The sequence below is a fragment of the Budorcas taxicolor genome, chromosome 9, assembly GCF_023091745.1.
Source record: "Budorcas taxicolor isolate Tak-1 chromosome 9, Takin1.1, whole genome shotgun sequence".
Taxonomy (NCBI): Eukaryota; Metazoa; Chordata; class Mammalia; order Artiodactyla; family Bovidae; genus Budorcas; species Budorcas taxicolor.
In genome coordinates, this window is record NC_068918.1 from 52,014,856 (window position 1) to 52,027,304 (window position 12,449).

The window sequence follows — 12,449 nt, forward strand, 5'->3', positions numbered from 1 at the left end:
TCACAGTTTCATTCCATTTGGTTCCCAGTTAAATAAGGCTAAAATATTTGCTAATTTTTATTTTATTTGTTCAAAAATGTATTATCAGTGTTTTTTACTCTTCTATAGAGAGTAGCTTGTTGAATATGAATAATGGTAAATTGTAGTTACTATTATTTCATTAGTACAACCTTAAATTTTTTTGGATAATGTTTTATTCATTTATTTTGATACATAATTATGTGATTATTTTCATTACATTTTCACATGCACTCTTACAAAATCAGATCTCATGTTTTATCCAAGTATAAATAGGTTAAATAATGTGACTGAGATGATTGGGGTGGCAGAAAATCAGAAACATTAGGATTAATAATCTTTAAATCCATGTTAGTTCTGGATGATGTTACAAGACAGAGACCTTATAACTGGATTTATAGAATCTTTCTCGAATACTCTCTTATCTGGTTAATTCTTTATCTCTAGATGACTGCTGAAGAAAGGCTCTCTTTGTGGTCTGAGTTATTTAATTCCACATTTACATCTTTCTGGAGCAGCACCGTGACCACACATCCAGAGTACTGGCTGACGTGGAACCCTCTGCCTGGTGAACAGCAGAGGGAGACACCCAGATCTCTTCTGGACCCCACATTAAAGGTTTGTTGGCAGAAAATTATAAAAATGTTTGACAATAGAAAAAATTTCTCTTGTGTAATCAAAAGCAAGGCTACTTCCTTGGTTCACATAGTATGTCATTAAAATTTGCACCTATCACCCAGCTTATTCTTTCTAAGATAGTCCACTGTACTGCTGTGCTGCAAAGCATTTTATCACTTTCTTATTGATAAGCACTGAGATTTCTTGCCTATCCTCTTGCTTCCTGTAGCAAGCACCCCTGCATCAGCTACCCTTGTATAAGCCTTTGTCTACTTGTCTGCTATTTCCATGGATTGTGATGAGGCTTGGGATTTAACCTGTGGCCAAAGTGTCTGCACATTTAAAGAGATTTATATATCTTCTCAGAACATCTAGGGAAGTAGGTTTTGTTTTTCACTCTTTCTGCTAGGAGATGGTGAAGAGGGAAGACATGAAGTAGGGATCACTTCTCATATCCTGTGTTTCCATATCTTTGCCCCACTTGGTGTCATTAGTACTTTGAATTATTACCAGTCGTTCACTTTAGAACTTGTTTTAATTTGTATTCCTTTGATTTTTGTTGAGATAGAGCATCTTTACATGTGTATATTGTTGGTTTTTATTTCTTTTTCTGAATTTTCCAGTCATGTTTATTGCCCATTTTGTTTAAAAAGAATCATTAAATGTCATTTTATTAATGAAGATCTCATTATATATTATGCATATTAAACCTTCACCTAACATGGTTGGAAATATATTTCTAGTGTTGTGTTGTCTCACAGGCTTGAAGATGTTTTCTTATATTGCACGCATTTTATAGTTTTCAAATATACCAGCCACTTTCTACTTTCTGGCTTTGATATGCTTTTAAATAAGTCTTTCTTCACTACCCATAGAGTTAAAAAACATTTGTTCATATTTATGTTTATGTCAGTCTCATCAGAATATCTTCTTTTGTGAGGTAGGGATGTACGTTTTTTATCTTCTACAAACAAATATATCCAAAAGGAGTATTAACAACACTAGTTTCACCTAGCTCATTCTTTCCATCTTATTTGAAATGCTGCTTCTGACACAGTAGTTTATTCCCACAAGTTTTCATGGATGTAGGACTCAGCTCTGTTCCATTCCTGTATCAAAACTGATTGCTTTAGTATAAGACATCTCAAAGCCTTTAGTGTCAAGCCTTATGGATCACCAGGAGTTGCATGCAGTCGAGGTTTGCTTTCCTGTGGGTCTCACCCCTAACCTGTTGTCATGGACACTGTTCCTGTGTCCCAGATTAACAGTCCAGGAAGCAGAGGCTTATCCCTGGCTCGTCTGTTTGTCTTCCAGCACTTTCCCCTGCCTCCAAGTCTCAGCTTCCTGCAGTGTGCCCCCAGCCCTGCTGCACAAGTGGTCTTGCCGATGTCCAGGTGTGAGGGGTTTTCTTCTGCTTGACAAAAGCTACCCCTGCTCTTCGTTCATAGAGAATGGAGTCCTTGAAGGGCCCACTGCACCCGACCCGACTCTGCCAGTCTGGTCCTGTCTCAGGATTATGGTTACCTGTTCCTGATAACCTGAGGTGCCCCAGTGCTGCTTGTTGAAACCCCGTTAGTTAATTTCTAAAAGTTAACTTGACTCCTCTCTCTTCCTCAGGGTCCTGGCAGTCTCAGTAGAGCCGTGTTCTCCAAATGCTGCTTTGAGATTGTGACCAGCAGCTGTAGAGCAAGTCCCTGGGATGTGAGCGGCCTCCCCATCCTGTCGTCCTCGCATGTCACCCTGGGGGAGTGGGTCGAGAGGTGCCAGCAGCTCCAGGATGTCAGCTCGATGCTCTGGACCAACATGGCTGTCCCGGTGGTGGCAGAGTTCAGGTATCCCCTCTCCCTGGGTAGACAGTACAGCTCCCATCTTTCCTCCAGGGTGTGTCATGGGGACCTCGGTCAGAGCTTGCTTGGGTAGTGGCTATTTCCGGTGGGTGGAGGAAAGGTGTTTTTTGGCTGAATGAGCAGGTTGTCAGTCCATAACAGAGACTGCTATGAGCTGGCCAGCCCCTCTGCCAGCTGTCAGTGTATTGTCACCAAGAGGGCGGTGCCTAGAAAACCATATCAGATTGAGACTAGAAATTCATCTCCAGGTGTAGTCTGGAGAGCAGTGTAGTCCGCCTCGCTGTTTTCTGGAAGAACGAACACTAGTGTAAGAAAGGAATACCGGTGACTGCAGTGCAGACCCCAGTAAGTGCTCCCTTGTCCCCACAGACGCACTGATTCCCAGCTCCAGGGCCTGGTGCTGTGCTGGCATCTGGCCAGCCTGGCGGAGCTGCTCCCCGAGCCCCGGCAGCAAGAGCATGTGCACAACTGCAGGCAGCTGCTGCTCAGGGATAGCCAGGCCTTCCAGCACGTGGGCGAGACTCTTGGGGACCTGGCCAGGCAGGAGGCGCTGCCCAAGGAGCTGCTGTGCCTCCTGCTTACCTCTCTGCGCCACTTGTTCGGGGAGGTGGAGGGCAAGCGTGACCTGCCCGAGCCAGCCCGCCGTGGGAGCCTGTGGGTGAGCCTGGGCCTGCTCCAGATCCAGACCTGGCTTCCCCAGGCGCGCTTTGACCCCGCCGTGAAGAGGGAGTACAAGCTCAAGTACGCCAAGGAAGAGGTATGGAGGGAGGGTTGGAATGTGGGCTGCATCCTGACTCGCTGACTTTGCTTAGTGTATTACTCCTTTCACTCCCTCTGGATGCTCAGAGCACAGGGGACTGATGTGCATAAGCTACCCTGTGACATTCCAGGAGTGTGTTCTGTAGACTGTGATGTCCTGCCTGTGGGTTCCTCTGAGTAGGGTCAGGCACCACGAGGGGTTATATAACCACCATGCTGGCTATATGCTGCCGATAGATAGGCTGTCCTAGACACTCATAGTATCCCTCACCATCTGGATCCCTCTACCTAGATTAAGTTTTGGATATTTGGATTTGAGTAACTTCTTTAGACTGGGTGTAGTATTCCTTAAGGGCATCCCAGGTGGCTCAGCGGTAAAGGATCTGTCTTGCCAATGCAGGAGACACAGGAAATGTGGGTTTGATCCCTAAATTAGGAAGATCCCTTGGAGATGGGCATGGCAACCCACTCCAGTATTCTTGTCTGAAGAATCCTCATAGACAAAAGAGCCTGGTGACCTACAGTCCATGGGGTCACAAAAAAGTCTGACAACTTGGTGAATAAACAACAAGAATGAGTAGACCTTAGGTTTTGAACTGTTGATGTTTGTTATCCAAAACTCAAGAATTAGGTAGATTCAGATAATGTGATGTACTTCTTGCTATTTGAACTCCCAACCAAACTCAGGAACTGAGTATGTTAAATAGTGATATATTAGACCTATATTTTGAGGAAGGAAAATTAAATTAGTTGGGGTGAAGGGCAGGCTGCTATAGCAGACTCAGTAGTTCTTTGGCAGCAATAAGATAGTTTCATTTCACCTGACAGCTCTGAGGTGAGTGGTCCAGATTAGTGGAGCAGAACCCACCCCCCAACCGTTGGGTCATTCAGGAACCCAGGTTCCTTCCATCCAGGGAGCGACCCTCCCTCAGGGCTGTGTGTCTCAGGCCTGGTCCTAGCTGGGCGCAGCAAACCAGTCTCTCCTTTTCTGCTAGTTACACCAGCTACAGTGTGAGTGGAAGACCCGGAGCCTCTCATTCCAGCTGCAGACTGGAGGAGACCTGGAAGATGAAGTCATCCTCAGTCATTCTCACCCTCACATCAGGTAACACTGCAGAGTGATGATTATTTGAACTTGGGATTATCAGCTAGAATCTTCTTTTTAAAAAGACATTTTGCAGTGTAATCGCAGTGTTAACCTGAGGTTATGATCTACATCTGTGAGCTCTATTAGCAAGTAGATCCCAAAGCCACAGTTACAATCAGGAAAAATACACTATGTGAAAGGAGGGGGAGGACTTATATGGAGCCAGGAGGGTTGAAAGCAGAACTTCCTCTCAGTGTGGAAGGAGTTGGGTGCGATGACGGGCACCAAGGGATCTGTTACCTTAGGAAGTACTATTTAGTGGGTTCTGAGTTCCACCAGCTTCAGACCTTGGGTAGACCACTCAGTGCCTTACACCTCAGTGCCCTGTCTGTAAAAGCAGGATAATAGTGCCTACTTCAATGAGATATACATCCAAAGTGCTTGACAACATGGGTTACACATGGTAAATGCTGTAGATGTATAATCCATTCTCATTGTAAATGTCAGGATATCATCATTGTATGCCTCAGAAGCTGAAATGCTTTCCTTCTGTTTCCTAAGAGCTCAGTCTAGATTTGTTATTTTGCCTCTGATGGAATTTGCATGTGGTGTTGATTTGCCTTCAGGTTGCTTCGCCAGAGAATTGATCAGCTGAAGAACTTAATCTGCAGCCTGTCCAAGAAGCAGGCCTGCCGGCCCCCGCTGCCTACATATGAGTCCCTGGTGCAGGAAATCCACCACTACGTCAGCAGCATTGCCCAGGCCACCGCCGTTCAGGATCTGCTCACGCGGCTCCTGCAGGCCCTGCGCTCGGATGGACCTCGGGCTGCCCAGGTGGCCCAGAACCTTTTGAAGGAGGAGGCCTCCTGGCAGCAGTCGCACCACCAGTTCCGGAGGCGGCTGGCCGAGGAATTTGCCCTGTACCCAGACGCCACGGCCCCGCTGCAGGCCTCCATCCTGCAGCTGCAGCACGGCATGCGGCTGGTGGCGGGCGAGGTCCATGCCTCGCTCCAGAGCGGCCTGGCTGGCACAGACAGGCTGGGGTCCCTGGCCACATCCCTGCTGGCTTTCCCATCAGTGGGCCCTGCCTTCCCTACCTACTATGCCCACGCAGATGCTCTCTGCTCTGTGAAGTCTGAGGAGGTGCTGCGTGGCCTCAGCAAGCTGATGCTCAAGCGCTCGGGAGGACGGGAGCTGGAAGAGAAGGGTCAGAGCCCCTGTGCAAGCCGAGAACAGCTGCTGCTGAACGCCCTCCTATACCTGCGCTCCCACGTGCTGTGCAAGGGAGAGCTGGACCAGCGGGCCCTGCAGCTCTTCAGACATGCATGTCAGGTGAGCCCCAGCAGGCCGCCGGGGACACAAGCAGGGTGCCTGCAGGACACTTCCTGTGCCTGACGTAGATGAGATCGTGTGGTTAGGGAGTGGGGATCAAGTAGATGTTTCTTGCTTTTTCACATTTAATTGTCAGGTTTAGGGGCCTTTGTTAGTTTTTAAGAGATCAAAAAAAATTATTAGTGATGTCAGTCCTTTGTGCCTGATGCACATTGCAGATGGTCTCTCCTAGTTTGTTGGTGTTGAATTTGTTTACAGTGGGTTTTGCCATGTATTGATACCAACTTTTATTAACATTAAGAAAATAACTTCTGCTTTTCTCCCTTACCAACAAAAGCAATTTGTTCTGATTGTAGACAGTTAAAAGAGTAAGTATAAGCAAAATTGTTAGATTCTGCCACTTAAAGCCATGTGAACCATATGAACTGTTAGCACATTGGTATATTCCTATCACTAAATATTTACATTTGTATGTAAAGTCTTTTTGGTAGTTTAGAAGAGGAAAAAACCCAAACCAGTGCCATTTTAAGAAAAGTCTTAAAGCAAGATTTTTGGGTAAAATTTCAAGAAAGCAGAATTGCTGAGACAAAGCTTAACTGCTTGCTTAGGCTTCTGATACAAACTGTCTTCCTGAATGGAGGATGCTCATGTCCTCAGTCCTCCTCAATACTTAAAGGGCTTTATGGCAACCCACTCCAGTGTTCTTGCCTGGAGAATCCCAGGGACGGGGGAGCCTGGTGGGCTGCCGTCTCTGGGATCGCACAGAGTCGGACACGACTGAAGCGACGCAGCAGCAGCAGCAGAGGTAGTAGGGGATTTAGGAAATGTCTGGTAAGGTGTGGCTGTTTTGCCTGATTGGTTCCCCAAGAACACCCAGTCCCCAGTCTATTTTCTCTTTTCCCAACCCATGGGCCATCCATCTCCCTGAGGTGTTGGCAAGTGCAGTCTGCATCACATGCCCACTTTGCTGACCCCTAATACAGAGCACTACCCACGCCTCTCAGCAGGTCCACAGTCCTGCAGATTTTCACACCTGCAAAATTGTAACAATACAGCAAGGGAGAATTTAGGAAAATCAGTTTGCTACAGATACATAGTTTGAAAACAAAGCCCATTTACTCTGCTACATGGAATTTAGTTTCTTGGATGTTGTCATTTATTTGTTTTTGAACCCTGGTGTTTTGTTTTCATGAGAAATGAAGAAATAACAAATCCTGCCTTTGTTCACTATAAGTGCCTGAGCAAAGGCAAATAAGCTTCTGCTGGAATGTGTGATTTTTCAGGAAATCATCAATGAGTGGGATGAGCAGGAACGCATAGCCCAGGAGAAGGCGGAGCAGGAAAGCAGCTTGTACAGATACCGGGGCAGGACCCCCAGGACAGCCCTGAGCGAGGAGGAGGAGGAAGAGCGGGCCTTCAGGAGCCAGTTCCCACTGCACGAGAAGGTGGGCACTGTGCTCCCCTGGTGCCACACACCTCACCTGTGAATGGTTGGGGTTTTTTTTCCCCTTCCAGTTTTACTGAGATATAATTAACACACAGCACTGTTTGAGTTTAAGGTGCTCAGCATAATGATCTGACTTCTCTCTGCCATGCAGTGGTTACCACAATAAGTATAGTGAACACCCATCACTCATATAGATATAAAATAAAATAAATTTTTTTCCTTGTGATGAGAACTCTTAGGATTTACTCTATAACTGGCTGCAACACTTTGTTAGGTGCTGTTACATTCCCTTTGAATGATTTTGTAATTTTTAAAATAACTTCTTAATGCACATAATTTGCTACTTCATCTTCTTGATCATTCACCCTCCATCCCTCCCCATTGCTTTTAGTCTGATCAGAACTGGATTTTTATTTTCACAAGTTCAATTGCTCTAATGTTATTTACAGGACTTCGCAGATATTTTGGTAGAACCCACATTAGAGGAGAAGGGACCTTCAGGTGGGCAAGAAGAAGAGGCCACCCCTGGCCCCGCTGTCGTGTCACAGAGCTCCATGCAGGCTGTGATGCGCATCCACCAGCAGCTGTGCCTCGGCTTCGCCCGGTCCCTCTGGTACCAGCAGAGTCCGCCGCCCCACGGGGCAGAGCACTACCTCAGCCTGTTTCTGTCCTGCTACCAGACAGGGGCATCTCTCGTGACACACTTCTACCCCCTGATGGGTATGGTGGTTTACTTCTCTTTAGCTCTTGGGAAATCAGAATGAGTCGATGTGATTGCTGCTTCTGGAACAATTAAAACTGCTACCTCCCTGTTTTTACTAAGTTCGAATTGATGGCGTTTCCTTAACTTAAGGGACTTAAAGCTAATTCCAAAATCGATTTAAAATTCTGCCATAACCGTAGTTTCTCATCCTTTGAATACTTTGGGTTAAAAGGATTAAGAAAGTAAGGATACGCTATTAGTTTTAATGGTCTTGTTTCTCCACGTTATTTCTAATTTCCCTCTAACAGCTTTGGTGCTTTTCTAATGAAATCATGTATTTCTGGGAGTAGCCCGGGAACTCAGAAATTAATTTCGCAGGGTATGGTTTGATGCAGTTTCCTACATAACCTCATGATTTGCTCCATGCAAGTAGGAAGGAAGCTTTCATTCTGCCTCTATATCTCATGAAAACAAAACACCACGGTTTAAGAAGGAAAGAAGCTTTCATTTCTGTCAAGAAGAGCCCCCAAAACTGGGAATTTGAATCCTTCAAACCAAACTGCATCCTCTTTGATTATGTGGAGGCAGAATCTGTGTATCCTGAAACTTGGCAGGTTTTGGTGACCACTTAATATCAGAGTCACAGTCTCCTGGGCTTGTGTTGCTTTGGGGGTGAGTGGCATTGCAACGTCTGCTTCATTCAGTCCCAGTCATTCTTTGTTTCTGCGTATGTTTCCAATATCTTTGTAACTTTAACACCGACTTTACTGTGATCTTGTTAATAACTTCACAGGAGTTGAGCTGAATGACCAACTCTTGGGCAGCCAACTTCTGGCCTGCACCCTGTCCCATAACACTCTCTTTGGGGAAGCGACCTCAGACCTGATGGTGAAGCCTGACGGGCCCTATGACTTCTACCATCACCCCAACATCCCAGAAGCTCGGCACTGCCAGCCTGTGCTTCAAGGCTTCTCAGAGGCTGTTCACCGGCTGCTGCAGGATTGGCCAGAGCACCCAGCGCTTGAGCAGGTAGGGCGGTGGTGGGGAGGTGGCTTCTCATTGTCCTAGGTGCATTGACTTGCACAGTGGTGACACAGAGGTTTTACAGAACATGGTTCAAGGAGGCACTATTTCCTGTAGGATGAATATTCACGTTTGTAATGCTGCTTGTGAACGGTGTTTGAGGTTCCACTTACTTTTTCTGTTGCTCAGGGTTTGCCATCCACATATGAAATGCTGCTGTGTTGCTCTTTATTCAGACACATCCTTATGTAAACAAGGATCTGGCTCTTTCAAGCTTGGTAGTTTTAACTCAGACCCTTGTTCTGTGATGTTCAGCTAATTCTGTAATAACTTATAACAGAGTAATAATAGCAATTACCTTGTCAAACTCAGTCTCACTTCCAGAGTAATACAGCAGAGAAAGTGTTTATCTTGGGCAGGATGCGCAGCCCTGAAGTTTTACCCACAGCATTCATGGGTGCTTGTGAAGCAGGGTCTTTGCATGAAACAGGCCCGTCTTCAGTACCCTGTGATTTGGGCAATTGATAGTCCCGTGAGCATGCCCAGATCTTTTTCTCTCCCCACTGCAGCTGCTGGTTGTAATGGACCGAATCTGTAGTTTCCCACTTTCCAGCCCCATCTCAAAGTTCCTGAATGGCTTAGAGATCCTTCTGGCAAAGGCACAGGTAAGAGGATTGTCTCTCTAGTCCTCATTTTAGTTTGTCATCAACTGAAGAGATTCTCTTATTGTTTGAGTCAGCCTTCAGAGTGGCTGGGTGTCTGCACCCTTCACCCCCTCAGTCCTCTCGTAGCCTCTGAAGTGGCTGGTGCTCCCCTGATTTTCACATTAGGGCTCTGGACTTTAAGGGGGTCACGTGACTAACAATGCAGAGATTCAGACTCAGGTCTCCAAATCCTGTGCTATTTGCTCAGCTGGAGGTTAGTTAGGATGGGTATGCGTTGGTGTGTGCACGCATGCTAAGTTGCTTCAGTCACGTCCGACTCTTTGTGACCCTACGGACTGAAGCCCACCAAGCTCCTCTGTCCAAGGAATTTCCCAGGCAAGACAACTGGAGTGGGCTGCCATCTCCTGCTCCAAGGGATCTTCCTGATCCAGGGATCAAACCCATGTCTCCTGCACTGGCAGGTGGGTTCTTTACCACTAGCACCACCTGGTGCATCAGTATAGAAGTTGTTTAAGGTCCCAGTGGTCTCTGCTTAAGAAAAATCAAGGATGTTCCTGAGGGAGAAGGTGATTAGGGAACTGAATAATGCTGTAGTGAATTTCTTCTGTGTCTCGTCAGGATTGGGAGGAGAATGCAAGTCGAGCCCTGTCTCTGCGGAAACATCTTGATTTGGTCAGTCAGTTGATCATCCGTTGGCGTAAACTGGAACTGAAGTGAGTGATCATTTGTCACTCCCCCTCCTGAACTTACATTGTAGAGACATGGTCTTTGGATGGGTTGTTTCTTCAGAGTTGATGTCATGTGTCAGCTGGAGCCCAGACAACGGCATGCATTCTGAGGCAGCAGAGTGGCAAATTCTCCATCTTCATTTAGGAGGAGAGAATTGTGAATGTTTAGCTCCTGCCTCCGAGGTTTCACATATGTGAGTGGGTTTCCTTACATGCCTCCTTGGCCTCTCCCACATTTCAGCTGTTGGTCCATGAGTCTGGATAATACCATGAAGCGCCACACTGAGAAATCCACCAAGCACTGGTTCTCCATCTACCAGATGCTGGAGAAGCACATGCAGGAGCAAACAGAGGAACAGGAAGGTAACTCCTGACCGTGAGTTCCCTGCTTATGTAGAGGGTCCAGGCTAAGCTTGAAGGGCTGCAGAGTCTGGGATTTACTGCTCCCTTCTCCTCCACCCACTGCTGTTAAGTGACTGCTGGTATTCCCAAGAGGTCAGCCGAAAAAGCTGGCTAGTTCTTTTCTTACTGAGAATGACGATGACAGTCATAGAGGCTAAAGTGGCTTATCCAGAGTCCAGAGAGCTAGTTGTTAGATAAGATTTCCTTATTCTCTGTGAGACAAGTCAGAGAGGAAGTTTCTGTCTTGGTAGGTAGTAGTTACAATGCTTGAGTTAAAAGGGTTTCACCTCATGCTTAGAACAAGGGCCTCATAACTCAGTTTCCTCGTTTGCCATGAGTGCATTTCACATATACTGCTAGTGCAGCTGCCATTTTTAAACCAGCTTGAAATGTAGCTGTGGTCCTTGCTCCAAACTTCACATTAACTGGTGTCCCTCTGGGATCTCATAGTAGACTGTGTGCAATATGACACTGAGTGATGGTTGCAGACACACGTGTGTTTTCCTCTTTGAATCTCTAAAGATGACAAACAGATGACCCTGATGTTGCTGGTCAGCACATTACAAGCCTTTATTGAAGGATCCTCACTGGGGGAGTTCCACATACGACTTCAGATGTTACTGGTTTTCCATTGTCATGTCTTGCTGATGCCACAAGTCGAAGGAAAAGGTAAGGATATACATATGTGTGTATAAAATTTTTTTTCTTTAATTTTACCCTATGCTGTTAAAATGATTAGGCTTTGAATTCGTGAGACAGGTGTCTTACTGCATACCAGATTTTAAACAAGATGCTTTCAGTTGTCTTTTACTATAATGTGCTTCAGGTAAGATAAAGAGGAAAACACTGAAATCAAGTGCAGACTGGTTATAATTGAATCCCTGGCTAGTGAACTGTGGCAGCGGTAAATCAACAGATGCAGATCATAGGAGCTGGCATGTTGAGGCAGCACGTCTGTCTGTCTAGACGGTGCATATGTCCCGCTAAGCTTCTGCTTGATCCAGGCTATAATTAGGTTCTTTGATCTCAGGAGAGCACTGCCACATATCAAGCAATTGCACATAAAACTTCTACTGTCAGTTACCATCCCTGACCACAGCAGTTTAGATAAAAGTGTCACTGTGAGGTATAGATTTACGTGAATGAGTAGTCAAGGTGAGCTCTTACTATGCCATCTTTTAAGACAGGCTTGGTTTCTGCTGACTTTACAGTAAGATTCTGAGAAAGAGTTGGAAATTGTGAGTTTGGTAGAACATCTGAGTATGCCTTCTTTAAGAACGAAAGTGCGACTGAAGAAAATATCCACTGCAGACTGAAATGAAAAGAATAGGGGTAGTGTTGGCAGCCTGCATCTCTGGGAACCTCTAAGCCCGGCTCCCCGACGAGCTGTTACATAATCTGTGGGTGCTCTGCTGTGATGTCGTGGCCCAGCGAGTAATGAGGGAGTGTGCAGCCCCGAGGGAGAAGCCAGCAGCACGTGTGGTGTTTTCATCTCCTTTTCCTTTCTTCCAGATGCACTTTGCAGTGTTCTGTGGAACTTGTACCATTATTACAAGCAATTCCTCTACCGGGTCCAGGCCAAAATTGTGGAACTTCGCTCCCCCCTGGAAAAAGAGCTTAAAGTAAGATGAACAGCAGTCATAATCACTCTTGGGAGAACAAAAGCAGCAAATTGTTTTTCAGTTCTGTTTTTTAATCCAATTAACAGTGAAATGGGAGCTCTGAGGAACGGAGCGGGGCATAGCACCAGCCAAGCAGGATGGCAGGCTTTGCGTTTTGTGGCATTGGCTCCATTGGTGCCTTGGCCACGTGTGTGAGGG

General features: G+C 46.1%; 1 protein-coding gene across 1 annotated transcript in view; it reads left to right on the forward strand.

Annotated features, from left to right (window-relative positions):
- The window catches only part of MDN1 (midasin AAA ATPase 1), a 145,667-nt gene that overhangs the window by 92,947 nt on the left and 40,271 nt on the right, over nucleotides 1-12,449 (forward strand). Inside the window, exons 59-71 of the mRNA XM_052645558.1 lie at nucleotides 466-636; nucleotides 2,254-2,468; nucleotides 2,853-3,240; nucleotides 4,238-4,347; nucleotides 4,956-5,661; nucleotides 6,945-7,106; nucleotides 7,558-7,828; nucleotides 8,605-8,840; nucleotides 9,404-9,499; nucleotides 10,118-10,212; nucleotides 10,469-10,590; nucleotides 11,152-11,298; nucleotides 12,142-12,251. Coding sequence (XP_052501518.1) covers nucleotides 466-636; nucleotides 2,254-2,468; nucleotides 2,853-3,240; nucleotides 4,238-4,347; nucleotides 4,956-5,661; nucleotides 6,945-7,106; nucleotides 7,558-7,828; nucleotides 8,605-8,840; nucleotides 9,404-9,499; nucleotides 10,118-10,212; nucleotides 10,469-10,590; nucleotides 11,152-11,298; nucleotides 12,142-12,251 — 2,829 coding nt within the window. The remainder of the gene's footprint in view (nucleotides 1-465; nucleotides 637-2,253; nucleotides 2,469-2,852; nucleotides 3,241-4,237; nucleotides 4,348-4,955; nucleotides 5,662-6,944; nucleotides 7,107-7,557; nucleotides 7,829-8,604; nucleotides 8,841-9,403; nucleotides 9,500-10,117; nucleotides 10,213-10,468; nucleotides 10,591-11,151; nucleotides 11,299-12,141; nucleotides 12,252-12,449) is intronic.